General features: G+C 39.4%; 2 protein-coding genes across 5 annotated transcripts; one reads left to right on the top strand and one right to left on the bottom strand.

The window, feature by feature from the left end:
- Positions 1-231: 231 nt before the first annotated feature.
- tmem167a (transmembrane protein 167A) lies at positions 232-4241 on the bottom strand. The gene is made up of 4 exons (XM_063897319.1): positions 4109-4241; positions 2553-2662; positions 1152-1186; positions 232-1043 (listed from the first exon to the last, which is right to left on the bottom strand). The coding sequence occupies exons 1-4, from the start codon at positions 4109-4111 to the stop codon at positions 973-975; spliced, it is 219 nt and encodes a 72-aa protein (XP_063753389.1). The 5' UTR covers positions 4112-4241; the 3' UTR covers positions 232-972.
- LOC134873569 (DNA repair protein XRCC4-like) lies at positions 4223-25636 on the top strand. 4 transcript variants are annotated; one of them, XM_063897317.1, is made up of 9 exons: positions 4223-4334; positions 7790-7878; positions 8505-8640; positions 9529-9731; positions 17643-17809; positions 18432-18596; positions 18722-18822; positions 21796-21922; positions 24203-25636. In XM_063897317.1, the coding sequence occupies exons 3-8, from the start codon at positions 8508-8510 to the stop codon at positions 21918-21920; spliced, it is 894 nt and encodes a 297-aa protein (XP_063753387.1). In that variant the 5' UTR covers positions 4223-4334; positions 7790-7878; positions 8505-8507; the 3' UTR covers positions 21921-21922; positions 24203-25636. The 4 variants fall into 4 exon arrangements, with proteins under 4 accessions (XP_063753387.1, XP_063753385.1, XP_063753388.1 ...); XM_063897315.1 differs by having other exon boundaries at positions 21796-21926; XM_063897318.1 differs by lacking the exon at positions 24203-25636 and adding an exon at positions 23703-24185.
- The last annotated feature ends 1743 nt before the right edge of the window (positions 25637-27379 follow it).

Here is a 27379-nt window from a genome sequence, read left to right as displayed (position 1 = left end):
AACCTTAACATGTATCATCGAACTGTATCAATCTAACTTTGCAGGCACTGTATAACGTACAGTCTAGGTAATCGAAACCTTAAAAGACGAGATATTGACAAAAGCAATCCAAGTTATCATTAACATGTATATTCTGCAAGTTTGACGTCATTACTAATGACACTTTATTTAAAGGGTGGCATTATCACAATAGACATTCATTGCAAAAAAAGACAGTAAACAGCCTCAGACCAGATTTCCAAAAAGGTTCTTTAATAAATAGCGGCAAAATGACTGACTTTAAAAACATCAGTAGCTCTTTGAGGCAGACATGTAGGACAATTAACCACCTGAAGAGCTAAAGTATCATTTTGTTTGCTGTTGAACATGATCACCATTGCCTCAGACAACAAACAGGGCGCAGGTGAGAAAGAGGGTGATGAGATGAATTTAAGTCACACCACGTTAGAACTCCGTTTACAAATATAAGCCTTCATGTAATCGCGGACAGTTGTGAACATTTATAAAAGGTCCTTTTTGTGGAAAATGTCTAACTGGTTGATGCACTTGACAAACTCAAAGGGGAAAAATAAATCAGTGTGAAATGTTTGGACAAACAATGTGTCATTTTGATCCCCCCAATGATGCCAGAATGTGACTGACTCTTCTTTAAACTAAATGGAAGATAACAGAAAGCATTGCACCCCCCCACACAGACATCCGGAGTAAACATTCCACACTAGCAAACACGAGGACAGACCTGGGAGTCCGTGGAGGGATCTAGACACACTCCGGGGCTATCAGCTCACCCCTCCCCCCACACAGGACACATTTACTCTCTCCGTGGCTACAGTGAGTGGTGACGGCTCTCTGGTTTTACTTTATCTGAGTGACAATCACTGAAGGTCCTGTTGTGCTTCTAGGATCGTACTGTCCATGCCTCGTTTTCTCTTCATTCCTCCAATGTTTCCATTTGTGGTTTTCTGTGGACTGCTACTGTAGGAACAGTATACTAAAAGCCATGACGACACAGCAGCAAGCCACCCACGGACTTTTCCGCTCACCTGGAGTAAAGAAATAAAGTTGAAAGCGACATCATTTAGAAACATTTCAGTGATACTAAGATAAATAATCATTATGTATTGAAAAAGAAGGGGTCATCACAGGCTTACCTATTCGGGCACACTTCCAAAAAATTCCTAGAAGCCTAAAAGAAATGAATAGAACACATTTTAAGCACAAGAGAAGCCTGAAATGATATAAATGCTTGGTCAAAGTTCACCGTCATATCACTGTAATAAAAAAAGCAACCGAAAAAATGACGTTGCTCTGGTGATACTAAAGTGATGGGGCTGGGTTCTGTTTGAATATGTAGAGGTAGCTAAAGTGACTCCAAGGGAGAATCAGATGTCAGTTTGCTATGTGAGCCAGTGGTGTACACATAGGAAGAGAGGGGGCAGCAGGCAAATCGTATTATCTCCGGCAACAGCTGAGGCAAATCTGGCATTCCAGGCCTTCAGTTTTCTGAGGCGTTTGTTGGCCTGTGTGAGGGTGGGTGTCCGCAAATTAAAAGCCAACTTTCAAACTGACCAGATGGGGTCAGCATCTCATTGTGATTTCTTTTTTATTTTATTGATTTAGGGTCAAATGTAGGAAAATGTATAATGATTTTTGTACAAAGCATTCATTCTTCCCCTCAGACTCTGGCCCTATCCATACCACACCACAATTATTTGCAAAATGGGTAAACAAAATTAACAGTTCATGCCTTAGTCAACAAATCAATCAAGAGGGACACTATTAAACCATCCATCTGCCAGTTTCAGTCTCATGTGTTGGTCTGAAGAGGATGTCCCTCCCTGCTTCAATTGTGTGTGTGTGTGTGTGTGTGTGTGTGTGTGTGTGTGTGTGTGTGTGTGTGTGTGTGTGTGTGTGTTTGAGAGTGTGTCTGGCTGTTCCTGGGCTGTGCCAGACATATTAAAAGTGAATCATAGAGTTAGTACACCCAAGAATAATAAGGATTCAGTGTGAAGAACATTTAGAACTACTGCCTCTTCACTCGCATCAATGAGGAGCGCCTTATTAGCTGAAAAAATAAGCAAAGTGTTCCATATAGCTAAAGCCAGTTACATAGGGATGGAAAATTGCAGGGTTTAGGCTATAGAGCTTTATCACAGACCAGTTCTTGTTGGTAAAGATGTGTTTTTTACCACAGAGAGAAGTATTCTTAATGCAAGTTGAAATACAGAAGTGAACACCCAGGAATCAATTACTGTAATGAAGACGTTTTTGGGGATGGGACATTGAAGGATGAAGCCTAATGGCATTGTCAGTGATATCTGTACTACACAGTGGCATGCACTGAATAACATGACTGGGGACATACGATTAGGATGTGATTCTTTTCAACCCTGATGCTTATACTTTAATGTAACACAATGATTTGGTTGTGCAGCTTGTTATAACACGGTGTGCCATTCGAAGACACAGGCAGATATTTCAGGGTTCAAATTACTGGAAAGACTTCAATGGCAGTGTCAGTGTTAAGTATCACAATCGGTATCTGATCATACCCGGTCTTGTTCTTGTCTAGTAGGCTGGGAGCCAGTGCTCTGATGTAGGCACAGGTACAGATCAGGAGGAGAATCACTGTCAACAGTGACTGGAAGTTGAAAATGGCCGACTGCAAGATGAAAGAGAATTACATATTTAGTAAAGACAGTCATAAAATCAGAAACACTGAATTCACTTTTGGTAATATCCTGCAACACTGATGTAGTGCTACTTGTTATAAGGAATGTTGTTGTACAAGTCGTTCATTTCCGTGACAAAGTTGTGGGCTGGCTGTGCAGACACAAATGGACTCACAATTGTCAAACAAATGTATGGCCAAATTGAAGAAAGGATATAAACATGTTTTCCTATATGGTGCCAGTGAAAAATATCCTACATATGCTTATTTTACGAGATCAACAACCTGCCTAAAAAGAACACTGGCAAGGAAAAATCTTCATCTCATATGGCGATCATGTGGAACACACAGAGATTCAAGTCTGCTCTGTCTGGGTCATTCAAAAAAAAAAAAAGTATTACAAAGTTTAGGAGCCCACCTCAAACTCACAATAAATCACAGTGAATTGCATATTACTGATCATGTTCTTTTATTATCCAAAAGCACATTTTCTGGCTTTGAAACACCTGTGTAGGGCTGCACGATTATGGCCAAAATGATAATCACGATTATTTTAATCAATATTGAGATCACGATTAATTATCACGATTATTTGTGCAGCCCTACACCTGTGTGTCTCTGGAGGCTTCTAACATGGTAAGCAATTAAAATTGATGATGTATACTAATTCATCCAATACATTGACTAAGTCATCCTTTCCCTGCTACTTATACTCACGTGAACATGTGCATCATTCCAAAAAGACCATCTTAATAAATGACATTAATTTATTCTGATGATAAATCTAATAATAGTACAAAAAGAAATCAACCATTGCATACTTTATTTTGCACTTTACTTTTTAACAGGCTGTCTGTTATTGCTACATAATGTTGTTTATAAATAAAGTTGTTGACCGTTTGCTAATACCAGTATGCGTTTCCTTAATATTGTAAATGTGGGAATAATTAAGTTACCTGTTAACATATACGCTTTTTTTCGTTACAACCTCTCAATGCCAAACTCCACCATAGAGCCAAAACACACACATGCATGCTCCCTGAACTCTGGAGCAGCTACGTGGCACACCTCAAAACATTGCGCTGCTGCATTCATAATACTCAATTATTTTTCACACGTAGAGCCTTTCTGCTCAAACCCCTGTGATTGACACAACAACCCATTTTAGGTGGTGATATGAAAAGATATGTTAACGATATTTAGTAACGGAAACATTCCTCTTATAGCTTGACTCGCTAAACTTTTAGCTTATTTTAGCTAACCGAAGCTAGCGAGCTTAACAAGTATACTAAACGTCCTGCTTTGCACCGATTGTTCGCCCTAAGCTGTTATCACAGTGTTTCGTGACAACGATTAAGCGTAGATTGTGTGTTATAGATGATGCTTAAAATACGCTGGACAAGAGCAAAGGCAAGTTATTAATAAAAACAAGCTTACCATTTTTGTCAAGTCAAAGCCACATCACACTTCCTGCTCTCTGGAATATACGTAACGTAACTGGCCTAGTGACGTCATTACGCGCTGAACGTCGTTTGCTTATTGGCTTATTGAGAACACAGGCGTTGAAGGTTGAAAAGTCTGTCACACAATTTGCCAACAGGGAGAGAGCTGCAATGATTTCAGTTTCATGCAAAAATGCCTTCGTATGGACATCGCAGTAGTAGTAAGTCTTTTGGGAAATGTGTAAGTTTTAAAAAGACTACAATTGTTGTGAATTTTGTGTTATTTTAGTGAAAACCACTGACATTTGCAAGATATAACACTTAAAACTCGGTGTTTTGCAGTTAAAGGCGTACATTATTATCTGGAACATTGCAAAAAATATGACCTTCTTTGTTCTTCTCATGGATGTATAAAGATGATGTTATTACGTTATGGTGCACTGGTGATTAAGGTAGTAGAAAGATAGTAGGAACGTAGCAGAGACGGCATTTGCAGAACCCGGAAGTAGCTATAACGTTAATAATATTTTAGAATAAACCCTTACATAAAAAAATTAAATCCATTATCCAATACACACTTTTGACTTTCTTATAAATCCATTTCATAATATAACCTCCACTCTTTTGATGACGTATAAAGCCTACATTTTTGTGGTCCACTTTTCCCTCAGAGTTTTCACAACATAGTCCCGTCCCTCTAACCAGCCACGGCAGCATCTTGATTCCATTGAAAACATGTTTCATAAATCCCAATCAACCCTTCATTCACAGACACTCCAAGAGAGATCTTCATGTAAGAAGAAATCTGTCAGATTGTAAACCACACATAAATAATGTTTTGCATTTTTTACTGCAAAAGTGTGGATAAAACTTGGTGTAAAAAGAGACAGTCTTCAGATGGATTGCAGGTTTATAAAAGAGGAGCAAGGCTCACATTTCTCTTTAATGTTATTAAGTTATATATTTTACAATGGACTAAACTATGTAGGCTGCTTCGATGTTAATGTCACAATACTCCTATTTTCTCGCTACCCGTTTGATACCTCATGGATTTTTTAATAGATTTCTATTAAAAGTTTATAGCCGAGTGTGTGTTGAATCACTGTCTGAGAGTCGAGAGAGCAGATTTTCCTTGTGCATTCATACTGCAGAACCGTACTTTTGGATCTGTGTCAAATACTCAGTATTGATACTTTGCTATTTTTGATGATACTTATCGGAGAACATGCATGCCTGATTCTTTGCAGTCAAATCAAGGCATGATGTAGACACTTTGTGCAATCTTTATATATTTTAATTGAAAAGACGATTAGGTCAAACTTTTTGGGAATTACATTACTAATTCAATGCAGAGTAACACCTTTAATTGTTTGTATTTGTGATTTTCCCGAACTGCAGTCTAAATGGTCAAATGGATTCTTGGCAGTTTTGTCCCTAAAAAAAACCATGAAATTGGCAAAATTCAGAACAGATGGTAATAAAACCAATTACGCCACCGATCCTGTCACAGCAGGTTGTATCATGCATTCGTCTCTTTACTTTTACGCAACCGCAATCACTAGGAGCTTCCTTTGTGATTGAGCAGGGGTTGTAGCCATAGACTGTTTATGGGTTGTACCTCTGCAACTTATTCCTTTATGAATATTGGAGATGTGAAATGACCTGTTATGCGGATAACTCCAGTGTTAGCCTAACGTTATACAGAAGAGCTGAGGTTCAGTGGACAACCCTTTGCATGCTGGTAATGTTAGTTTAAAATAAAAGGTTTTGTTCAATTATTAGTATTTTCAAGGTTTTGAATGCACACTAAAGTAAGTGGGATCACTGTTTGGCTGCTCTCTCCTGTTTGTTGCAGGACATTTCAAATGACTTTACGAATAACCAGTTGTACAGTTTCTATTTTCAATGTGGGGTCAATAATTATTTTTATATACAGTACAGGAATTCTGAGAAGGAACACCCTGTCTAACAGCATGAGACAAAGAGCACGACCCTGAACCAAAAACACTATACCATAGTCCCCTCTGCGTGCAGCAAGAATACATTACAAGTAGTAAAAATGTCCTTGGTCAAATTACAGTAGTTCTTTAAACATAGTGTTTGTGTAAAAGCTTGCATTGGTCAATTTCACCTCACACGCCCTTTAACCTTTAGGTCTTCATTGTAATGCGTATTATCTTTAAGTGGCTTAAATAGGCCAATACGTGATAATAACAATGACCAAAAGGGAATGACACAGTCCATTGCTATTAAGTGCAGCGCTAGTTTATTCCCTGAGTGATCATAAGAGTTCCCCTTTAAATCTTGAAGCCATTGTGTTGTAGAAAGCATGAGGGGAAAGTCAAGTGAAAGGACAATGAGAGGAGGACTGGCCTAATTGTCTGGGCCCATTAAACAGATAGTTAACTGCCATGGCTTTTTCTACTCTCTATGAACTCCTCATTTAAGGCACTATGCATAATTAGAGGCTTTCTTTGTGACTCATTTACCTAGTACTTCCTGCAGTGATGTCTTGCCGTTTTCATATGCGGCAATGCTGAAGAAATGACAATGAAAAGGTTGAGCAAAGAAATTACAGAGAGGGTAAGTTAAGAGGATAAAGGCTGTGTGTCAAAACTGTAGGGGAGCAATGGTTGATGATTTAAGCATTCCAGTGGTTTGGTCCGCCAACTGAATTACTGAACAGTAAGACTTCGGGATTGACTTTGAAGGTTACACGCTGCTCTCCATTCCTGACAGACAGCGCTGTTTATTTAACTGGAGTGTCCTTCTGTCATTACCACAGGGTCATCGTACCTGCACAACAGATGTTACAGTAACTAATGAGTAGCTGGGCTCACTTTATGAGGTTAAAGTTGAACCCTTCAGCTCCCTCATCTTGTTCATCCCCTTTCCTCCAGCCACACCCCTTCTCAAAGCACAAAGGGTCAACTTTGCTGCAAGGTTCTTTGTGCATATCTACTGGTGTGTGTGTGCCAGGGCTCTGCTGAATGCCTCATTTTAAATAACCTTGACCACCTGCTCTGTCAGCATATAGTGTGGGGGATGCAAAGAACGAATAAAAAAAACAAAACAACGGGCTGTCACGTCCTAACTTATAACACCAAGTCCGAAGGCGCTCATTTTCATTTTTGCAAACATGTCCAGCTTGGCTAACTGCCAATTTAGCTGTCCTTTTCCCTCTATCTCCACACACTTTGCCCTGTAGTTAAGCAGGGTAGATGTCCAACTCACCTCTCACTTCACTTGGAAGCGGTAATCACATGTTCTAGCCTACACATCCGTAATAAAGTAAAAGTTTTCAAGACCCCTGAGAGCAATAAAAGTCAGGATATGTAAGGAACATTGTCATGGATCATATTGAAACCCTAAGATCAACATTGTTTGTAACTGATCGGTGGAACAAAGGCAGCTTCTTGAAGGATACTTAACTTTAACTGCAGCAATGAATCAGTTAGCCAACGCATAAGGATGAGGGCGATGTGACATTTAGCAAACAAACTTTCTCAGCACATAGAGGAGTTTTGTATTGGCAAATAATGATTCAATTTAGAGTATGAAGCAACCCTAGTAATCCTGGACATGCATGAATTAGCTTGAGATGTGTTGGCCTGTAGCAATAGATAGAGACACCACTGAATGCATAGGACTTATGATTGTTCTTTGCTATTTTCAGACATGATGGGTCTTCTGGAAATGTTGTATTCCTCCCTATCTACTATATAACCACCCACTAACTGTCCACCAAGATCTAAATAAGTTAAGGTAAGTAAAAGTCCCTGCAGCTGAATAATACATCAATTTTCTTCTTCAGTGTATCATAAAGTTAGATTTATTTTTAAGGCTTTACTGACATTAGTCTACTCTTGAGGGATGTTTCCAGATTCACATCTCATTGTGTAAACTAATGAGATGTTGTTGGTGTGAGTTAAGGGTATTCAGACTCAATATATACTGTAGATCGTTGGATAGCTGTACACACTGAGTAAATTCAGACAACAATTGGGCCCATTTGGTATTGTACTTGTATTTATCTTTAATAGCTTGTAATTAACTTGCTGTGGGTCAGAGAGCCCCCACTCCCATGCAACAAAACTGCCAAAAACAGTGTGGTTCCACTGACTCAGAAAGAGCCCTATTAAAGACACATAGGGACCTTCTTTTGTTTTCCTTTACAACATCCAATAAGTGAAACAATGAGGCTTGTTGATGCAACTGGAGGATTAACGCAAACCTGTAACCTTAAAATTTGATTGGTAGGAGGCCGCTCTTTGAAAGAGGTCCAAATTCTAACAGTAGACCCACCTCATATCATGGACACATGCCACAGTCCTGTGGCTGGAAAAATGTATCATAATGGTTGGGATATATCCTATCTTTGATTTCTGCAGGTCATGAGTGGAATAGTCCAACTGATCACTGTAGGTGCAGCCACCCCCTACATCCTGCGGGTGGACTGGGCCGTAGACCTGGGTGCTGGATTCACATTAGCTCTAACCGATGGCAACTCGGCATGGATTGGAGAGGGTAAAGATTTCAGATATGAAAACACACAAACAAATGAGGAGCCTAGAACTGTTGGCTTATGTGTTCTACAAAGACTTCAATCTTTTGACCATTGATTAAACTAGGTTGTCACCAGATTAGCCATTCATCCGACCGTCCAAACTGGAGGCACCTGGCCGACCCCATCCCACAATATTGTAGCTGTTAGTCCTTAACCAGAGGGACAGCAGGGACCTTGTTTCATCATCCTATCTAACCCCTGTGCTGCAGCTTACAGGTGTAGAAAGTAGATTAAACTCTACAAGGCTTGTCTTTGTATGTGCAAGTCAATTTTGTGTGTGTGTGTGTGTGTGTGTGTGTGTGTGTGTGTGTGTGTGTGTGTGTGTGTGTGTGTGTGTGTGTGTGTGTGTGTGTGTGTGTGTGTGTGTGTGTGTGTGTGTGTGTGTGTGTGTGTGTGTGTGTGTGTGTGTGTGTGTGTGTGTGTGTGTGTGTGTGTGTGTGTGTGTGTGTGTGTGTGTGTGTGTGTGTGTGGTAACATATGCACATAAGTATATTTTCTCTGGAAGGACACCTGGAACTTAACTGCTCTCTAGTTTTCTATTGCTCTCCATCTGCAGAGTTGACAGGCAGAGATGGGGTTGTCGTTTCTGGGTCGTCAGTGTTTCTGTGTTTGATGTGTTAATTGGGACCCTGAGCCCCATGTGAGCAGCTGTGCAACAGCTGATGACATTCCCCTTGGTTTCTCCGAATGCTTCCTTTTTAAATCTGCTTTCACATGCATTCATGCATTGCCACATAATTAATGTTTATGGTTTTGCTCTGCAGTCTGCCATCACCTCTTTGCTTTTCTTTCAACTGAACACTTGAAAATGATGCAAAAATGAGAAAAATGCCTTTATTTGTGTTTAGTTTCAGAAGATGAAGTGACAAAAGAAGCCAACGACTTGGGAGCCGAAAGGGACAGATATGTTGAGGATCTTCTTCAAGCGCTAACAGGAGGCGCAGGAGGTAGAGGAGGAGGAAGGAGAGAAGGCGACAAGCCTGTGTATTCTTTCCACGTCAAAACAGATCACTGTCATCTCTCGTACCAGAAGATCTGTGATGACATCTCGGTGAGCAAAAGCTTTGGGTAGATTAATATTATACTCAGTGTTATAACATCTTTAAAGTTAGCAATATGGTCTAGTGGACAAAACCTTTACTTTTTTAGGTTTTAAAGTTAATATACTGTATGAGACAAAGATCAGCAGCTTAAAGGCTATTTTCAGACAGACAACAGCACTTCTTAAAATGGCCCATTTATTTGAATCGTCCTGCTGCATTAGCACAACAGTATTGTCAAAAAAACCATAAACCTGACTTAGCTTTGGCTGAAGTATAGCAAACTCATTATCTAAAGTGGGTGGTTAGAAAAACAGGTGTTAAAGGAGTCTATACCTACAGATTAGCTCTAATGCATTTTAATTATGTCTATCTATCAGTACTTCACCCTTAAATTCCACATCATGCACTCCCCTGTGTCACCGTTCCCTCAGGATAAACGCATCTCACTATAACTAGATAGAAAGGAAGTCTTATTTTTTACAGGGGGCTGTTCAAAGGATAAGGTTTATATTGTCCCCACATTAAAGCAGAATTAGAATTGCTTTGTTGCCTTCAGGCCACTGTGGAAAAAGCCAGAGATAGGAATCAGTCAGTCATCCAATAGCAACAATATAAGGCAGTTGTCTTACGGCCACAGCTCATAAACATTTGGGGAAAAAGGTTTGCTGATTGAAGGTTTGTTAAATTGTAAGGTGGAGCTAGCTTGAGTTAATTTAAACAATTGGTTCCCCACATAAAAGAGCATCTTTTCTTGAATATATGTTGTCTCTGACAGAAACATACATTTCATACTGTGTAAGGGGATTCTTGCATAATTCGGAGTGAGTGACAGGTTTGAAGGAGTACAGGTCATAGTGCTTCCAGTTGATTTTGGTGTATTTTTCGTGAGAGGACGCTATTGCCCCCGGGAAGCAGGTCACCAGGGGTCCTGGGACTGCTGTGAAGGAAAAAGAGACCAGAGGGAGAAGGCCAGGGGGTTAGGAAAACTAGAGACCATAAAAGTCTGATTTATGAACAGGACCGTCCCATCTAACAATCTTAAACAACAGTTGATTAGAGTCGTATTCTTTTCTTTCCCCAACTCCCCCTGGCTTTCTTTGAGTCGATGAGTGTTGGCCGTGTATACAAGTGTGCCTATGTGTGCATGATCCCGTGTCCAGACACGTGCAGACATACTGTGTCTCTTAGATGAGGCAACCAGGGGGTATTGGCCTTTGACATTCTTGACAAAACAATTATTTTTTACTGTTATGGGACATTGGAACCATCTCATGTTTTAATATGAAAAGATCAAGGGATCAAGAAACAAAAGAACAAACCTTTTAAACAACACATTTTTTGGGGTGTTTTTCTCTTTCACATTGAGAAACACACACACACACACACACACACACACACACACACACACACACACACACACACACACACACACACACACACACACACACACACACACACACACACACACACACACAAGGCGTTCTTTATGGAATAAGAGATAATCAATTCTGACTTTTGCGACATGTTTCTAACGCTTTGATTTTTATAATTCTTTGTGCATCGCTCTATTAAATCACTTTTTACTTCTGATAACATGTCATCACCGAGCACAAGAGGGACCCACAAATATACAACTGCCATCATTTGACTATTGTATTCCAAATTAAACCATTTCAAAGGTTTTAACATGAAATAAATAAGATCTATCATTTGTGCAGGGGTAAACCAAAAGGAGCAACTAGACCACACAAAATATGATTGACAGTTGTCTAAATTTGTCCCGCCCCAGTGTGCTTTTCAAATATGTATTTAATGCTGATAATGTTGCTGAGAGTACTCATCACTGTGTGTGGGGTGTGTGTGTGGTAGACACAAATCTAAGAAAACAGCGTGACTATTTGCATTGAGTGCTAACTACCACTTTTGCTTAACACCTGCTTCTTTTTTTTCATGCTCTCCCTCTTTTTCCTTTTTTCAACACGTCAGAGGTTCAAAAGTGGAACATATTTTCCCAGACAGATAATTTGAGGGTGCAGAAATGACCAAAAGTTTCCTTGGGGATTAGAGAAAAAGAAGGCTGGAGACAAAACAGGTGGCAAACTTAACCTGACATTAATCTTTTATGAATATGACCCCAGACAGAGGTTGTAATGATGGATGTAATTTAGGTCTTTCTTGTTAAATTGCTACTAAGCAGGTGTTTTACATTGTCATGTCAGACATTATCTCATCCTTAATGTCTGTTTAAGTACCGATCTGTCATTGGTGGAAAAATAAATACTCTAGTTCTGACACCTCAACTTCTAAGGACTTTAAATGAATGATCTTCTGTGTCTGTATATGACTATCATTGGGCTTCCAAACAACCAACTTTTATCAGTTTGGTTACACAATAGCAGCACAGCATTTAAGTTTAAGGCCTGGCATACTTTGTTTGACATTTATCAGTTAATACCTGTGTTGCCTCTCTTTTGGTTAGAACAAACACGATATTGCTATCAAGCACTTTGACAAAAAGCAGGATGGCCATACACATGCTGGACCAGTCATCCAGAGGCTTCCTGTCAGTTTTTAAATATTGTCACTGTCTTTGAGAGTACTGAGCTGCACATTTCTCACTTCAGACAGACTTTCGATCCGGGGAGACTGAGTCTTTAATGCTTTAAAGTTGTGGTAATTCAAGCCACAGGATTCTGGATGAGTCTGGGTGAAAACATGTGACACTGATTGTCCATGTTTTATGTTTTGTCAAAAAGTGCTTGTGTTATTGTTCATTGGGGATTTCAGCTGTGCAGCATTATGCCGCAAGTCAATGTTTCTTTTTATTATGATTGAATTATCCCAAATTCTGAAGTGCGAAGTTAACATTATGTGCTTGTTTTGAATGTGTTTGTTCATTCAAAGCTTCACAGCATTTGTTTGTTTTAAACACTTATATTTGTGTGGGCCAAAAAACTTTACATATACAATAATGATAATACTTTAAGCAACTTTAATGTGGCTAGTGTTTTCTCTTCCCTTTCTTCATGAAAATATAATTTTCTTTTTAATTGTTAAAGTTCTCAGATTTTTATCTCTCTAGTTTTGTGTCCTACTCCAAACACCCTCAAGTACCTTGTATCTTTTGGCAAACCTCTGTGGTTTTTAAAACAAATGTCTACTGTCTAAACAATAAGCTATATTACTCATCATCATGGTTTCCTTTTTATTTAACAAAACAGGTATTCCCACTTTCAATGTGGTGGTCTGCCTCTGATTCTCTGTAAATTGAGAAACAACTCATTGCGGTATCGAAACAGTTGTGATGAATATCATAAATATCCATCTCATTTAACCAGAGCCCAAGGTTATGTTTTCAAATACAAATGGTCAATTTCTTATCAAAATATTTGATGGGGGAATGTTCTTTTAATCAGCTAGTAAATCTATGCTTAATATGAAACCATCGTAACATAGGGCCCTTTGTGATTGTTCAGTATATCATCTGTCTGCATGTGGAAAAGCACCATCTGCCTGCATGTGGAAACAGTTTTTTAAATTACATTAGTTAATGTTAACTCTAGCCCGGTTTTCATAAGCCCAAACAACAATGCGCACTTATTATTATTGGTGATGCAAATCCCACGGAGCAGCCACATTACTTTTATTGTGGTTTCAGAAAGGAAATAAATGAATGTATGGTTACATGTTTGGATTTACAGTGTTTCTTCTTTAGTGTAGTAGTTGTTTCTCTGGTTGAGAGTATAGACTTTATGAGAGTGAATATTAATGATGCATATAAGCCTTTCCTTTAAACGTCATTGAGCTAAGTATTCTAGGCAGATACCTGTCATCTTTAGTAATTCAACATGTTTCTGCCTCTATCTGCTCTGGTACGGTGCCATCGCATGCCCTGTGTTTACGGGAACATGCAAGTTATCTGGGACAGTCTGAGTGCTGTCGCCCCTCACTTCCTGCTCTTTATCTGGCCTCACGCCTCTGCACGGTGGGCGACGGAGCTGATGGGACAAGTTGATCTCCGCTCTATGCCCACACTATCCATACTGAGCACCCTTGCCCATCTTGAACACTGTGTCTTTGTCATCACGCTCACACTGCCCACCCACTCATTTCCCTGGACAGAATATTTTATTACAATTTTGCCATCAAATGAAATGAGAAAACAGTAAAAACATTAATATTATTTTGAGCTAAAGTATTTGTCAGCTAGTGTTTGAAACTTTAATCTCTAAATTCCAATGATGGCAACTGACTTTAATATTATTGATTACTGCTTATTGATTAATGGGGTTTATTGTCCTCTGACCTATGGTGGATTTGGTCTCCATTGATATGTTGTACAGTGTAAAAAGAAAGCTTTGTGTCCTCTGTGCTCTCATTGTGTTTTGGATATTTTTCACTTGGCCGTTGTTTTTTTGGCTTTGTCCTCCACACCTACGTCTCCCCTCTCCACGGGTTTGACCTTATGATCTGGCTAGCTGTCTGGTGATGCACACAAAAACAGATTGTTAGACCACTCTCACACTGGACCTGGTTGAAATGTAGGACAAAATAAACCTTAATCCTGAAAGATTTTACATTCAAATGATTTGCTAAGTGTAAAATATTTCTCTTTTGTCTAATTTTCATCCCAAAAAATATGTTTTTTGCAGTTTTACAAAGTCATGATATTCATCTGAGAGAGATAAATGAATGAACAAGAAAGCATTGATCTTTACATGTGAAAAATCAGCCAAACGGTCAAATAAGGGTCTAATGTTGTTAGAGGCTGAAACAACTGCTATGAATAGTGTTATAGTTTTTTAAGTAACACAGTAGAAAAATGTGGCAGTGGGTCGTGGATCAGAGACAAACAGTCTGACCTCCCACACCTTTCTGGCAACAGTGAGCAGACTGACCTTTATCTTTATCTCTGTGTCTCAGGAGGGAAGCAACAGCTCAAGAAATAAATCTTTTTAGCCCTTTCCCGTGTTTCACATGTTTACGCAGTAGTTCTTCTAAGAAAACCCTGAAAGTAAAGATACTAAAACACACAACCTTTGGTGTATCAAAGAAGGAGCAGAACAAATAAACAGCAGCTGCAGTTTCATCAATGTTAATCCAGTAAATAAAGGTTGTGCCTTCAGCAGTTTACGTCTCTGTATCAGGTGTCTTAAACTGGTAATACCATGTTAACACGCCGGTTAGAAAGATTTATGGTCTTGAACTCAGTCAGTGGGTAAAACTTTGATGACAAAGTTTGACATATGACATGTTAATGTAGTGAGACATGTACAGTAAATGTAGGACATTACAAGTTTCTTTAAAGTGTGGAAATATTAGTGTATTCAGCATGTCAGAGTCAAAAGCCTTTACATTATCTGTTCTCATGTGGCTGATTTATTGCCAAATGACTTTCCTCTGGATGCACAGTGAAGATTGAGGGACAGGTAGTAAAAGTGGGAGGATGGATTTTGGAATAAGATCAAAGCTTTCACAGCTATCGCAGCCTCCTATATGTGCATATAATAATTTGTAGCCTACAGTACTGTGCATGTTAGCATATCTTTGAAGCTGACGTGAAGGCATTGAAAGACTATTCAAACTAATAATTATGAGGCGCACATGAGCCATTCTTACTGGGCCTCTTCCTACACAAATCTAACTGTCTCCTAATAATGGTGGACCATCTTGCACAAACACTGAATCACCATGCCAAATTGCAGAAGACCTGAGAAGCTCAGTGTCACACGGATGTCCTTCAAATCCCTGCGAGGAGCCTGCACCGTTTCACTGTGACATCTTGATGTTCTTCTAGATCTTTTATGAGTCCTCGGGAAGCTCATCCTGTTTAGATACTGGGTGGTTTCCTCTATATCCCGATCCTATTAGGTTGACTTTTGTTAAATCGCTGATTTTATTTTATTTGATCATCCTGGGTGCAGTGGCACTAACAATCACCATCCTAAATACTTTTTTACATAATTATTTTTTCATCTTTATTGATGTTATCCTGGAATTATAGGCCACTGGAAGGAATCATTACCTTTGAGGCTGTCAGTATTCAGAGTTTTAGACCATTACTCATTTTTTGATGAGTGATCCCTGGTCTGCTCTCTCATCTCATGCTCAAAAAACATTTGAGGACAAACATGAGCCCCTGTGCTCATTGCGTGCATTTTTCTTATTGCAGAGGGCAGTAATGCATTTAAAGATAGAGGCGTTCAAGCCCCTAAAAAAGACACAAGAAGAAGACCACACTAGCGGCTCTGTTTTTAGGGACAGTGTTTTGAGCTAAATGATAGCTTCAGCATGCTAACATTTTAACAGTGACAAAGCTAAATACTGACTATTTTGCCAGTTGCTAAATTAGTTTATGGTTTAAGCATGATTGCTTTAGAAAACACAAAGGATATTTGAAGCTGATTCGTTCTGCTGGTATTTGGTTGTAAATGGTAAAATAAAATTCTAAACCTGATTCAAAATATCAAGGTCATGGTGTTAGAGTTAATATTGCTCTTGGTTTCATTCAATATCAGCAGGGTATTTGAAATATAAAACAATGGAGAAAAGTTTGTATTGATAGGGACACACAGTTTGTTTGACATTGATGGTAGGGAAGCCGTTGCAGCGATGTGAAGCAAATGTCCACTTAACATGTTCAGGTTCAACAGTGGAGGAACAAACAGCTGTGTAGCCTGCCAGGACAGAATCGGCCCAGGACAAAAATGACAAGTATTTTATGAGAGCTTTTGAAGATGGCGGCTTTATTACAGTGGGTCGGCGACCCCGACATAGCCCAGAGAAGATTTAGCACCTCTTCACCTTCTGGTTTCCCAGTACATCATGAACGATACCTGTGTGCTCTTGTGTGAGTGTGAGTGTGAGTGTGAGTGTGAGTGTGAGTGTGAGTGTGAGTGTGTGAGTGTGTGAGTGTGAGTGTGTGAGTGTGTGAGTGTGTACATTCATGGTAGGATCTCCGAGACGACAATCAAGCAAAGGTTGTGCAGCTATTTGAACATTGATGTGGCTGTGGCAGCTTTGATGTGCACACTTAAAGTTGACCGCTGTTTCTGTGCTTTAGGGTTTTCTGTATTGAATCATATCAGTTTTCCATCGATTTAATCACATTTTGCCTGTTCAAAATCTGATTGCCACAGTGGGATTTTCTAAATTTGACACATAAACTTAATATTTGAAATCTTACGCAATTTTCGGTCGCTCACTGCAATGCCTGAGCCCCGCTTTGTGACTTATTGCCAAAATGCAAACCAAATGAGGAATGTTTTATGACATCTAAAGCCTGTCTGTGAACCTTTGAGATCACAGACAAGAATCAACAGAGAGGAAGCTGTGAACGCACTTGCATAGTTTACTGGTGACTAATGAATTCATCGTGTATTTCAACCAGACCAAAGAAACACCTCGACTATAAAAATAATCTCCCACTTCATGGAAAAAAATGAAGTAATGGTTAGTTGCACCTCTATATTGCTTATGTTCTTGGAATGAGGCTAAGGAGTAAATGCTTACTCATTTTTCACTGTAAGCAGAAGAAGCTTTGGATGTGAAATTATGGCCTTAATACATTATTATATCAATTAAGTACTTTTTCAAGATTGTGTGCTAAATGTGGTTTTCCCAGGTAACTCCCCCCAGCCTCTCATAGAGGAGCCCCTGGTACTTAAGGGGGAATTTGGACATGTAGTCTTAAAACTGTCCGGTTGTTTCCTCCCAGTCGGTCATACTCAAAGAGAGGTTATGCTTACCAAGTTACCATGAGCCATTAACTATCTTAACTGTAACCTGTCAATGCAGAGGAAGGACAGTCAATTGCTGAGCTCCCCAACTGTTACTCATACAAATTGGACTCTTTTATCATCATGCTCTCTCATATTCCCTTTTTTCTTATTCTTCTCCTCTTTCCCTTCTTTCTTCAGGTTCATTTGGGTTCAGTAGAGCTCCAGCCAGCTCCAGACCCTCTGGAGCTGAAGCGGGAGATGATTGGCCAGTCTCTAAAGTACAGTACAGATCTACAGTCCAAAAACTGCCAGTTGTTGGAGGAGAACCGTAGACTGAAACAGGAGCACCAGAGAATACTCAGAGAGTAAGGATGATCAGCTGATGGTTTTAAATATTAAAGAATATGTGATGGACAGCAAATATTAAGTTCAAATTGAAAGTCCCCCTACAGCATGTAATTATTTCTTTAGGATGATGGTATTTATTTGTTGGTTGTGTTGTTTGCATGCAAACTCTCTTTGCTTTATAAGTCGGTCTCTCAGCTGTTTGTAAGCACAGCAATAAACCAGAATGACATCATCACTGGTCGCCCATTTGAGAGCTTTAAGGGTTCCACCCTGTGATGCAAACTGGGCTTGTGATTTCTGGGAACTAACCTCAAATGATTTACTTGTATGTGTTTCAGTTTATATGTGACTTCTTTTCATTTTGTGCAATTGTTTGTTTGTTTCTTTTTTGGTTCATTGGTTAATGAATGAAGCATTCTCACAGATAGAGGATGAGAGTGACACACAGGGTGGAGGCATCAACATCACTCCTCTTAACAAATTACTCCCAGAATGCACACAGACAAAAAACCCTTTCAAAACCATCATCTGTCTTTCTGTTTTTGCTTGTGTCCATGTGTGTCCATGTGCAAGTGGGAGTCCAGTCCCTGGGAAATATGTTTTACAGATACACTTGAGTCTCTGTAATGTTCTCACCAGGCTGGGGCAGAATGTGGAGGAAAAGGAGATGCTGGAGGGGAAGCTTTACTCACGTTTTGTCATGGTGCTGAACGAGAAGAAGGCCAAGATCAGAGGTCTGCAGGAGGCTCGCCGCCATCTCCAACCAACTGAAGACCAGCAGGCAGATGGGGAGGGTATACAGAGGTCAGCAGACTGGTTTTGCATGGCTTTTATTTATTCAACACTTGTTGAATATTTTGAAAGAAAACGTTAAAGTGTTTTATCAATTTACCTTATTTACTGTTGAATTTTGTTTTTATTTCGTTTAGTCACAATGACACAACTTACAGCGAAGACGACAGTCTCGACAGAAAGGAGGACACGGTTCAGATGATCCATCCATCTCAGGAGCAAACTCTTCTCATCACAGGTGAGTGTGTGATGTGTTAAGAGTCTGCTTTTTTACATTTCAGAGGAAAAACTGCTCCAACCCAAATAAATAAAAAATGTTCTGCTCACTCAAACTGAATAATTGGCTATTCCAAGTAATTCATTTATAATCAATTACAGAATGATCCATTGTTTTCATGTTTTCCTGCGTCAGAATATATTGCAACAGCACAATCAATGAAATTAACCAGACTGAAATATCTCCTTGCCCTCCTATTACTCAGAGTAAAGCAACAGGAGGGTTCCTCTAGGGATAGGGCAGAGCCTAACCAACGCAATTCATAACAAGAGAATTGGCACTTAGTTTTATATGTGGGAGTTAACAAACACAAATGTGTGTGAGCTGAACTGTGTCACAGTGTAAGCTGAAATATCATTTGGGATCAGCTGACGCAGTTGTTCAAACTTAAAGCACTGCTTATTTGTCTTTGAGTGAAGAAAAGTAGAGGAAAAGAAAACAACTTAAAATGAAGGAAATATTGTTTGTATAAATAAATCATTATGGTAAAATAATCATACATATACTTACATACATTATCAAAAGCTGATTTCATAGATCACCTTTATAAAATCTGCTGTTAAAGTGACCATTAACGCCTTGTACTCCAAGGTCCCCCTTACTTATGCATGCACCATGTCTTGATGTGGCAGGGTGTAAGTATTGAACTCGGCAACACTTCGCCCATTCCTAGCACTCCTTGTTATGTCATAGGTCACAATGTGACTCAGTATTGATGCAGGGGTAAAACTCTTAGGTTTAAGCTTCCCTTGAACTGATTTTACTGTCTAATAAACTTGACAGTTGAATGTAATTGATCTTGTAAGCAAGGGTTTTCAACGTTAACTTAAAAGCACACACAAGCAGAGAACATACCCTCGGGTAGCCAGGTTCTGGGAAACGCTAGTCTGTCAGTAATAAACCCACCCGGTCTGCTTTTATTGCTTCAACACTGCCGGCCATGAGGTGGTCTCTCTCCTCTTCCTCTGCATCATGCAGAGCAGGCGTGATGTCACAATTTCTGAGTCATCCCCCCCTGTACTACAAGTTGCAATCTGCTGGGATAACCAACTGATCGCTCGCTGAATGGCTGCGTTTGTGTTCAAAGCCAAACTCAAGCTCCCCCGAGATGCTAATACTATTACAACACATATTGATGATGCAGTGGCTTCAGCAGGTTTCTGTTGTTTGGCTCTCTTTTTCTTCACTTTCACTCACTAACACAACCATGAACACACATTTCCCCCTCCAGTGAAGAGGGATGACGGTTGTTAATTGCGCAGTAGGGGTTTTGGCTCACACACTTTGCTGTTTGAAGTCCAGAAGTTTTTCACAATGCTTTCTTGTGTTCTCAGCTCATCAGTAAAAGTCACCTGGCACTTATCTCATTTCTTCATGCATTATGTATTTGCCCTTATATTCTCTCCATGTTCTGCACTTTTTACCATTATGGGTGTGTTTCAAAAAAAGATTTGAGTATTTACACTGATTCAGCTGTCCGGCAAATCTGTCTCTAGGCGTTTCTCTTTTGGCCATCACTTGTCCATCGTAGAAACATGCCACAACTTAATATCAATATTTGTTACAATATGCTAATAGATGCCTAATGCATTATTAGTTTTACTTGCTTACATCTGGTAACCGTAGCAATCAATCAATTCACACCCACCTTTCTAATATTTTGAGGACATGAAACATACAGTATGAGCCAGGACAAAATGTAGTATTTACAAATTAAGTAAACACATACAGTAACCACATTAGGTAACCTTTAGTCAATTTGAGAACTCACTGACATTTGTTTAATTTCAGTCCCCACCCATTTGGCTGTTCCAAAAGTAAACCTAGATTAGACAATGCCTGCCTGCAGATTAATGTTTCATTTGCATTAAAAGCACTAACTTCCCCGACATAGTTGGCTACAAAATGTCCTTTTGACATGAACGGCCCCAGTTAACCCTCGTGCCTCGGGGTTAAAGAGAGTAATGACAGGGAAGAATTGGAGACAAAAGAAGAAACTCTCTCTTTGACCTGTTCCCTCCAGCATCTGATAGTGACAGCAGAGGAAGCATATCACTCACAATGAGGTGACAGAAGATGAAAGGAGAGGAGCTTGACACAAGGGAAGAGAGAGTGTCTGAGAAGGAAGAGAGACATTGAAAACAATTATGGGATGCACCTTTTTATCTATCAGATATTCTGTCTTTCAGGACTTCATTTATTTAACCCCCCAAATATCAACAGTAGCATTATTTTCAGCATCAGCATTCTGCGTGTTATCTCTCAATCAGATGGCAAATCAAGTCTTTTAGGTATTTCTTTTTTATCTCACACAACTGCTTAAGCAATCTTTGAATCTGAATGTGCTAGCAGAAGCGTTAAAGGGCAAACAGGTGTGTTTTTGTGTCTGTCTGGATGTAAACCATTTTATGACTGGGCTTGTTTGGAATGCCGGATCTTTGTTGCTGATAAAGGTCACATGACTTCAAGTGTGGAGTTGTCTAGGGTTAACAGGGGTTATCTCAGGCAGTATGCCCAGAGACTCCCACAAATGTGTCACAAATGACACAAATGTAGAATTGGTTTTAAGCAATGAGACTGGAGAATTTGGGCTATAAGAATGACACCAAACATCCCCCCAAAAAATCCATGATATCCATGTGCAGGAATTCAGAGTCCATGGAGGAACTTGCAGTTCATCAAAGGTCATTGGGAAGGAATGTGATTAGAATCTAGTACCTTTGATTTACAGTAAACTTGCTGTTTTAAATCACCTGAGTGATAGTTTGCAATATAAGTGACATCATTAATCAAAGGTTTATAGAAAAATGCTAAGCAAATGCTTTTTTTAAACCTTTTTTCTATCTTTGGTCTCACACATAAAAACACGATTCAGTAAGAGAGTGTTTTCTAAACAGTTTGTGTGTGCCTCTGTGTGTGCTGTATGGAATGCAGGTGGTGATCTGGTGAGCCAGGGCATCCCTGTGGACCGGACCTTTTCTGATGAAGAAGATGAACAACCGCGTCGGAAGAGAAGGTTGCTTCACACCCTGAGCCCAGAACCTTCTGAGCAAGAATAAAGGCAGGTTAGTCATACAACCTTTTTTTTGCAGCCCTTCTTCAAACACATTCGCACAATGTCTTGGCTTTTCATTGGAGGAGTAGAGATGGGAGAACAAGATTATATTCAGCAGATTTTTAAGTAGCTATAATTAAGATAGTGTCAACGTGACACAATAACATTTTATAATATCTCCAGTTGACTTTTTAGCTGTTCAATGGGGCCTAACATCAGAGTTTAACAACAATACAAGGAAATCATTTCCAGCTCATTTCTGCCCTGTTAAACATTTCCATTATTATTATTCCTATTACACAATTTCCCAGCATTTAGACACACTTTTGTAAATGTACATTATATTACATTACATGTTTACATTTCATTGCATTTATGAGTTGGTAGGATGTATTGCATTAGGTACTGTATATATAGATACAGTCCATCTCCTGCACTGGTTTTAGATGAAAAACGTGTCTCTACATAGTTATCACCTCTTCTTAATAACTAGGCCACACAGCATTAAAAAAAGACACCATTTATTTTTTATATTCTGTCTCTGGCATTTAACTCTTCCCGACTTCCACTACATATCGTGAGTAAAATGTCTACTGCAGTTCTCTGGGTTGGAACATTTTAACAATTCAACTTCAGTCAGACTGACTCACTGGTGGGCCTTGCAGGGTTTGAGATATTTATCAGCTTCTGTTAATGTTTGGGTTTACTGAGGAGTCTCCTGAACATCCGGCTCATACATACAATGTTGTGCGGTCTTTCCACATTCACCAGCTGCATGTTTTCTGATACTGACACACTGCAATAAAATGACCAGAGGTTGTTGGACTAGTGCATCTCTGGACTACACACAGGCTAAGACTAACATTTCATTTTGTTTGTAAAGTATGCATCACAGTAACTTTAACATCTCATGATTCACTGTAATGTCAACCTTCAGGTGCTATCATGTTGTCAGTCAATTTGTGCTACATTTGGTAAAGTAATCACCTCTCCTACAGTTGTTGTCGTGACCCCTCTTTTGAATCTAAAAGTTCGTAACATTCTCCCACAGCTTACATTTGTGTGTTGGCTGGCAAATAAACAAAACAGAAAATAACTACAATGTGAAGAATAGCTTATTTCAAGAAATGACAGCAGTAGCTGTTTAATTTGACTTAAAACCTGAACTTGTTTTCTTATTTGGACCCTCACAAATTTGCATTCTATCGTATTTGTTCCATTATACATATCCTTTATTGCTTTATTCAGCCTTGGCTCATAGGAAGACATTGAACTGTATTTTTCAAAGAACATGAGTAAAAAATGAAATGGGCTGTTTGTTTTTTAAGTGCAAATGATAAACCATATCTTTTTACTTTTCCTTCACTTCTTTCTTCTCTATCCTTCTCAATGAATAGATAACATTAGAGACTCAAAAGCCTAAATCTAAGCTTTTTCTGATAAACAAGGCTTGTGGCTAGTCAACCCTCACCTCGATACACACAACCATAACAGTGATAACCAAGCAACAGAGTACTGGAGGTGTCCCCAGATTTTGACCCAGATTGTGAAAGCCAGAGCATGTCACCATCATCTGGTTTGCTTTAACTGTGACAATTACCTGCTACAGCTCTCATGAGAGCCTAACTGCTTGTCTCTTGTCTTCAATAAATCTAAAGATTAACAACTAATGACGCTGCCTTTTTCCCGACACTTCAGACTGTGTGCGCCCCATTGTGAGCTGCCATCAATACTTTGCCCAGATACGTTAGTAGTCATGAGATAACAGCCACTTTACTCCCTCCAGTGCTTCCTCAGGAACTGCTGCTGTTGCTAATGACTTGGAGAACATGGTAGAGAATCTGGACCAAGACTATGGAAGCGATTTCTCAAGAGCTTGACTTCGCCCTGAGCTTGAATTTGGCTTCTAAGCCCCTCAACCTTGTCTCTGTGAGACTAATACAAGAGTAACAACTACTGAGGGACAACAGGCTACGCCCAGAAAACAGGGTGTCACCAACATCGAAACAGAGCTGCCTTGTTGCTGCTTTTTCATCATGTTTGCTGATGTTTTTTCTGCTCTTTTCATTATGAAAATAAACCATGCGCCATCTCTTTCATTTCCTCTTTATAAACTAGCATTTTGCGTACAATCATTTTACCTCCCCCTTGTTTCTCGTTTTCATGTGCCCTTTTATTCTGTAGATGTTTTGTGGCCCAAACTCACTGTGTGGTGTTTTGCAGAGGGTTAATGAGCTTATGTTGTCTCTCTGTATTCCTAAACTCTTCTTTTACCTTTGCTATCAGCTTTAGGTCCTGGGGTCATCACAGTGTGTCTTCACACTGACGGTAATGAACCTCTGGAGATTTACTCTGGGTTTTTCTCTGACCATTCTACCTTTGACTTCTCGGCCTTCCTGCTGTCTTTATGATATTGATGAAACCTAAACATCAGCTGAAGACCACGGGTGGCCGCCTGGATAATCCAACAACACGCGCTTGCAGGTTTAGTAATCCCCACAGGAATGTCTCACTGTCTCCTCCATACATCCCATCAATAAGGCATTTTGTGAACAGAAGCCCAGATCAGTTTCTGAGGATGATTTACAGATGAATGCATGAAAGTGTGTTCAAGGATAAGACGAAGATTATGAAACTCTTCTAATATTTCACTGAGTAGTTTTATTTAAAATATGATAGCATGCTGTAATACTGTATTAAGTGCAGAATAGTCAAAACACTGGCCTATTTTTTAAATAACTAATGATATATTTTGCTTATGAAATACACATGTACATGTTTCTCCTTTCAATCAGTTGATTCAAAAAATTTTTAAACATTTTTTTTAATTGTTGAAATGTATTTAAATACGTGAATAAGAAATGTTTTAATTGGGGAAAAAATGAAAAGTTGTAAATGTTTTGCAATATGTTAATAATTAATAGAGCTCTGGAAAAAAATTAAGAGACCACTCCAAATGTATGGCAGCCATTCCACTGTCTGTTGAATTCCAACACAGAGAGAAATTGTCAGTAGTTTATAGAATACAATAACAATTAGTTAAACTCAAAGACATACCTATAAATAACAAAACAAGAGAAAATGATGATGCTGGTCTCTTAATGTTTTCCTCGGCTGTATATCTAGAGACAAGGCATTTTAATTTGGACTTGACTTCAACAAACATTCAAATACCTTTTCTATATTTTCTTAAACATTACGCCACTGAGACGAACAACATACATTATTAAACTTAAACCAGCATGGCTTTTACATTAGGTCAGTATACACCAGCGGGGGCTATACAGCAGCCCACGCAGCTGAAAGGGTCAACGCTGTTTGAGAGGGAGCGATGAACGGTGCGCCAGTATGAAATTAAACGTTCAGTCACTTGCTTATCATCGTCATTCACTTACTACGTGCACCTGTATGATTCCCATCATCCAGGGAAATGACAGGAATCGTCCTGCTTTCCCGCCGCAGAGCTGCAGTGAGACAGAGCGGTCTTTGTCTCATGGCTGCCCTCATTGCTCACTGTTACTCTGTAATGTCTGAAGGAACTTCACATCACACAAGCAGTTTTGAATACTGAAGATGAGGACTCATTTGAAAAGATATTAAGAAATACTCTTTTATGAGTAACTGTTTACACGTTGGACCATGTGTTGAATGCTTCCACTTTTCATTATTGCTGTAGCCCACATTTTCTCATTCAATAAAATTATCACTGCAATGACCACATTTTAAACGCCTCTTCAATTCTTGTTTTCTTTCGAACTCAGAAATGTAACACTGTTTATTGTACCAGTTGTGTAAGGCTCCAGTTTCTTTTATTCCTTTCCCTCTCACAGTGGGGAGTACCACAGCTTCTGCTTGGGGCGGCACACATGGAAGCAAAGACATGGGCTTTCTGTTCCAAACTAAGGGAATATATTTCATTGCGATACAAAACCAGCAGTTAGCCTTCCTGCTGGATCAGTTTGAGTTCAATTTGTGAGTGTTTGCTTTGTGTGTTCATATTTTTGAGACCAACAAGCTAATCTACATATATATCATTGTCTACATAGGCTACGAACAAAAAGGAAATCCTATTTAGTTCTGACTTGTATTTCACTTGGGACTTTTCTGCCTTAATCTCCTAGTTTTGCCAGTGGCAAAAACGTTCTGCTTTGTTTCAACCCAGTCATTAAACAGCCTTTTGATCATTGCAAATAACAGTGATTTCTCTTTGAGATGCTGGTGTGAACCGATTGGCCTCATTATTTGAATTCAACCAGAATGTTCTGCAGGTTGGTAGTTGAACTTTAACTGTGTGCTAATGACAACCCGCTGCAGCATGCCCGAGGGACACTTTCTATTTTTTCTCATTGTGAAGGAGTTGTAATAAATATAGACTTTTGTCTTCTTTAGTTACTGTTGGTCAGATAAAACTATTATTATATCGTTGCTTGGACAATAGTGCTTACTGCTTATTTTATTACCATATCCATATGAGAACGTTGAGATCTGTCAGATTTTTGCTTGTTAAGATTAAGATTGTTTACGTTCCCTAGTAAGTTGTGTTGTTTCATGTCTTTGCATGTGAGGGTGCTACTTAGAAAGGAACATAAATATACAGTTAGCGCTACCACTATATCATGTATGCCACCCAAGCATTTTAATGGGTCGCTGAAACAGATTTTTATTGCAGTGTTACCGAAACATCCTTTAAAATGGTAATTGGAACCAAAGAAACCAAAATTACTTTCTACAGTTGACTGGATTTTCTGTCATGGCTAAGAACGCATTATGTTATTATCTTGACTTCCTCTTGGTCAGAGACCAAAGGATCGACAGGCTGTCCACATTGCCGTCTCTCGTGTAGGCCTAATTGCTGCCTGACTTAATAAGTGACTGACTCACATTTTTTTCCTTGGTTGAAATACAGTGAGAAGCATGACTCCTCTGGGAGGTTTTACCATAGGGACTGCCATACATGTCATAGATCACACACGTTTTAACACATTGGTGCTAAGTTGTCAATTATGGCACAAACTTCATTTGAAATACTGCAAACCCGAGTCCCTAGAGTTCATGTATAGGGTGATAACAGCAGAAGGAATGAGGTTAAAGAATTAAATGGTTCCCACAACGCTGCAATATGTTAACTGCAATTGGCAAAGATCTCTGACGTGGAAATGGTCTGGTTCTTGTTATCAATCCAGCCCGCCTCTCTCTCTCTCCCTCCCCCTTTCTCTCTCCCTCTCCCACACTCTCTCTCTCTTATACTCACTTCCTCTGTCTTTGTTCCTCTGCCGTCCTCTTGGATTAAAGTGGTTTGCTAGAAGGTGGCATAGGCAGTTATTCACGTAGTCCGAGTCTGCTGCGCCTCTCAAACAGTCTCAATCAAAACGTGATTCTTTTGCAAGCAATTTGACGCTGAGGTTTTTGGCTGGGTGTTTGAATCACAATCAATCAACACTTTGAATCAATAGAACTCATTTG

Source organism: Eleginops maclovinus, chromosome 12 (assembly GCF_036324505.1).
Source record: "Eleginops maclovinus isolate JMC-PN-2008 ecotype Puerto Natales chromosome 12, JC_Emac_rtc_rv5, whole genome shotgun sequence".
Lineage (NCBI taxonomy): Eukaryota > Metazoa > Chordata > Actinopteri > Perciformes > Eleginopidae > Eleginops > Eleginops maclovinus.
This window is presented reverse-complemented; position numbering and strand designations above follow the sequence as displayed.